General features: G+C 38.8%; 1 protein-coding gene across 1 annotated transcript; it reads right to left on the bottom strand.

Moving 5' to 3' along the window:
• Positions 1–875: 875 nt before the first annotated feature.
• Positions 876–3210, bottom strand: LOC127790515 (uncharacterized). The gene is made up of 3 exons (XM_052320058.1): positions 2765–3210; positions 2364–2668; positions 876–2118 (listed from the first exon to the last, which is right to left on the bottom strand). The coding sequence occupies exons 1-3, from the start codon at positions 2946–2948 to the stop codon at positions 1072–1074; spliced, it is 1536 nt and encodes a 511-aa protein (XP_052176018.1). The 5' UTR covers positions 2949–3210; the 3' UTR covers positions 876–1071.
• Between the last annotated feature and the right edge of the window lie 442 nt (positions 3211–3652).

Raw genomic sequence — 3652 nt, 5'->3', positions numbered from 1 at the left:
CGAGGCTTTGAGTTCCATAAGATAGCTATATTTTGAATGATAATACATGATTTAAATATTTTTTCCTATAGATGCATGATATTAGAAAAATAGTGATTAAAACAGATTAGTACTTATTTCAAAGTTTGAGATAATTTTCTCTTTCGGCTGGCCACTTGAGATCATTGAAACATGTCCTCCAACCTCAAAAATGTCATTTAGAGGGTGTGTACTATTTCTCTGTGATTTGCATAAGCACCTAAAAGGACCAAAACGCCCTTAAGAGTGTGCTGCCTGAATATTCCATGTAGCAGCATTTTATAATCCCTTTGTAGCCTCTTTGCTCCCCTTCTTTCCCATACAAACTTTTTTAGTTTTTCTAGACCTTGGCACACCAATCTACTTTCCAAGGTTTTTCCAATGAGAGTGAACTGACCAAGAAACCCCTAGAAGTGCTGCTGGAGCATAACCAGGTTTAGCAAAAAATTCTGCTCTGTTAGCCACTTTAACCCATTATCAGACTCTTAGAATTTTATAGGTTTGGCACTTAATATTAAGCATTTTGGAGTCATTTCCCATTTTTTAATATTTTTTTATCCTACATTAATGACCATTTTACCCTTGGGAGTGGCCACTGAAGCAATACTAGTTTCAGCGTAACTATGCTCTGGCAGCAAACCTGAAAATGTGTAGTACATTTAGGAATGGGAACTAACATCAAATCAAATGGCATAGACATATAATAGAATGCAGAGATAAATGTATCTCAAGGAGGCTGTGTTTCAGTAGATGGATGCCATCATATTCACGGTAAAGAAACATTTTGAAGCTCCAAACAAGTGCTTAAGCAGATAGCATACGAGATTATGTAGTAGATGTGTGATAATTAATGAAAAACTAGATAAATGGAGGCATCTTGTGCTCTGTTTTATTCAGATCAAAGATAACAACTTACAGCAATGAATGTTTTCGCTTTCCAATCAAAAGTAGAAAAGAAGAAAACAAGAAAAGAGTACATTCAATTCTATGCAAAAGAAGAAAAGAGTACATTCAATTACTAACAACTGAACCTCTTCTGTTCATCTTCGGAGATTAAGTCCACAAATCAAAATAAAGTCCCCCATCTTCGAGCTCTGTCTCTGTGAATGAAATCTGAGGAAACTGAACTTGTTGGGATCCCTCCGTGTCCTCAAACTCATTCCAACTCGGATCATCAATAAATTCGAGAGATCTGTTGCTATCTCGGGCTTGTTGATTGTCCAACGTCGAATGGCATCCCGATGCATATTCTTGCTCATTTAACCCAAAATATTCTTGCGCATTTTCCCAACAGCATTGCCCATCCGATCCCATGTTCAGTTGAGAAGAAGCATTACAGACTTTATCATATGGTGAAACCTGTTGTGTTTGAGACTGCTGATCCTCCTCACGTTCTTGCCAATGTCCCGATGCATGGTCTAACGTCGAATGGCATCCCGATGCATATTCTTGCTCATTTAACCCAAAATATTCTTGCGCATTTGCCCAACAGCATTGCCCATCGGATCCCATGTTCAGTTGAGAAGAAGCATTACAGACTTTATCGTATGGTGAATCCTGTTGTGTTTGAGACTGCTGATCCTCCTCACGTTCTTGCCAATGTCCCGATGCATGGTCTAACGTCGAATGGCATCCCGATGCATATTCTTGCTCATTTAACCCAAAATATTCTTGCGCATTTGCCCAACAGCATTGCCCATCGGATCCCATGTTCAGTTGAGAAGAAGCATTACAGACTTTATCGTATGGTGAATCCTGTTGTGTTTGAGACTGCTGATCCTCCTCACGTTCTTGCCAATGTCCCGATGCATGGTCTAACGTCGAATGGCATCCCGATGCATATTCTTGCTCATTTAACCCAAAATATTCTTGCGCATTTGCCCAACAGCATTGCCCATCGGATCCCATGTTCAGTTGAGAAGAAGCATTACAGACTTTATCGTATGGTGAATCCTGTTGTGTTTGAGACTGCTGATCCTCCTCACGTTCTTGCCGATGTCCCGATGCATGGTCTAACGTCAAATGGCATCCCGATGCATATTCTTGCCCAGTCCCTTTTCCCCCATTGTACCGTATGCCGCATACTACCCATTCTTGGAACTGTGCAAAAAAACATATAAACTGTCAGTCAAGAAGTAAAGTCATATACATAAAATACGTGCTCATAACTAAAATGAACAGATAATAAACGCTAAAAATTAAGGGCAGACTGCTTCTAAAGCATAAAAATAATGACATCTGAGGGCATAACGATCCCTGTTTTCCTTTCCATGAACAGAACAAGCCTCTTATATAAAATGTTTCTAATCTAAGTTTCAAATACAGATAACTTAATTGTTCCTTACTGTTGGATGCGGCAGCTTGTATTCATGCATTATCCAATCCGTTCTGACGCACTCCCTACGGTCATACTTTTGGTCCTTGTAGGTACAAAACTTGAGAGTCTTCTTAAAACCAATTATACGACCTCTCTTATTACGGATTGGCTTATCACCAGTGATGGCCTTCCACCATCCTCCACAACTGGAATTTCCCTCGCTTTTAAGGTGTCGTTTGGGGTTCTTCGCGGTTTCAGATTTGGATTTAGACTTTTTCTCCCGTCTCACAAAATAGTACGTCTCATACTGATCCAATCCATAATTATGACCACCTGTTGTTGTACGAAAGAGAAGCCATAAATATGATATATGTTCACAATATATACACACAGATAATTAAGAAAGAAAGCAAAGGATTGGAGACATACTTGCGTACAACCACGGTAAATGATCGTAGACATCCATCTCCACGATGGCATTGTTCGGCAGTGGAAGATTGTGAAGCTTTTTTGTCAAGAATTCTTGCAAAATTTCTCTCTCATTTGGTTTGAATACAACCCCAGGGGGCAGCAGCGAAGAAGAAGAAGACGACGACAATGGATCCGTCATCATCTTGTAGTGTTGGATCAAAAGGGGGTTCTCTCTCTCGTCTCTGTAGCTCTGCGTGTTCTCTCGTCTCTGTAAGTTTGCGTGTTCCTGATTTTCCAGCGCCTCACTGTTCCGTCTCCTTCCTTCCTTTGTTCTTTCTGTCCGATTAATCCACCGAGAATCCCCCGCCCGCCATTGCTGCAAAAACTTGCTTCTCCCTCTCTCTCTCTGTTTTCTTCTTCTTCAACGAATCCCAGACTGTACAGAAGAGAGAGACGGCGAGGGGTTTATAAAGGATAAACCCACACTAATTACAGTCAGCGCCAGAAAATTTACTTCGTATACAACGTTGACTAGATAAGCATCATCAACCATCAGATAGCTTCAGAAAACCCAAAAATAAATCACAGCTAAGATTGACTTCAACAAATTGGCTCTTATCCAATCATCGTGTGAGCTAGCGAGCGGGTTGAAGGAAAAATCAAGCCTTTAAAAGATAATTAAAATAATAAATTCATAATTTTTTTGACTGAATGGCTTGAGATAATTTTTTTTAAATAAGAAAAATCACTCTCAATAGAAAATAAATAATATTGTTATTATAAACTTTCAATTAAATTAAAATAATCCAATTGAAATAATTAAAACCAACAGCTCGATTCAGTTTGATTTTAATTTTTAAATTTAAATTTTTTAGTTATTTTGATTCGCCTTAATTTACTTATTAA

Source organism: Diospyros lotus, chromosome 14 (assembly GCF_014633365.1).
Source record: "Diospyros lotus cultivar Yz01 chromosome 14, ASM1463336v1, whole genome shotgun sequence".
NCBI classification, from domain to species: Eukaryota; Viridiplantae; Streptophyta; class Magnoliopsida; order Ericales; family Ebenaceae; genus Diospyros; species Diospyros lotus.
The sequence above is the reverse complement of the archived record's forward strand: the minus strand, read 5'-3'. Positions and strand labels throughout refer to the sequence as shown.

What these genes read in the sequence shown, in the direction of transcription:
- LOC127790515 (XM_052320058.1), bottom strand. Translation starts at nt 2,948, where the DNA reads ATGATGACGGATCCATTGTCGTCGTCTTCTTCTTCTTCGCTGCTGCCC. An exon ending in TTTACCGTGGTTGTACGCAA is followed by an intron (nt 2,669 to 2,764) that starts GTATGTCTCCAA and finishes GTACAACAACAG; the next exon opens with GTGGTCATAATTATGGATTG. An exon ending in ACAAGCTGCCGCATCCAACA is followed by an intron (nt 2,119 to 2,363) that starts GTAAGGAACAAT and finishes TTTTTTGCACAG; the next exon opens with TTCCAAGAATGGGTAGTATG.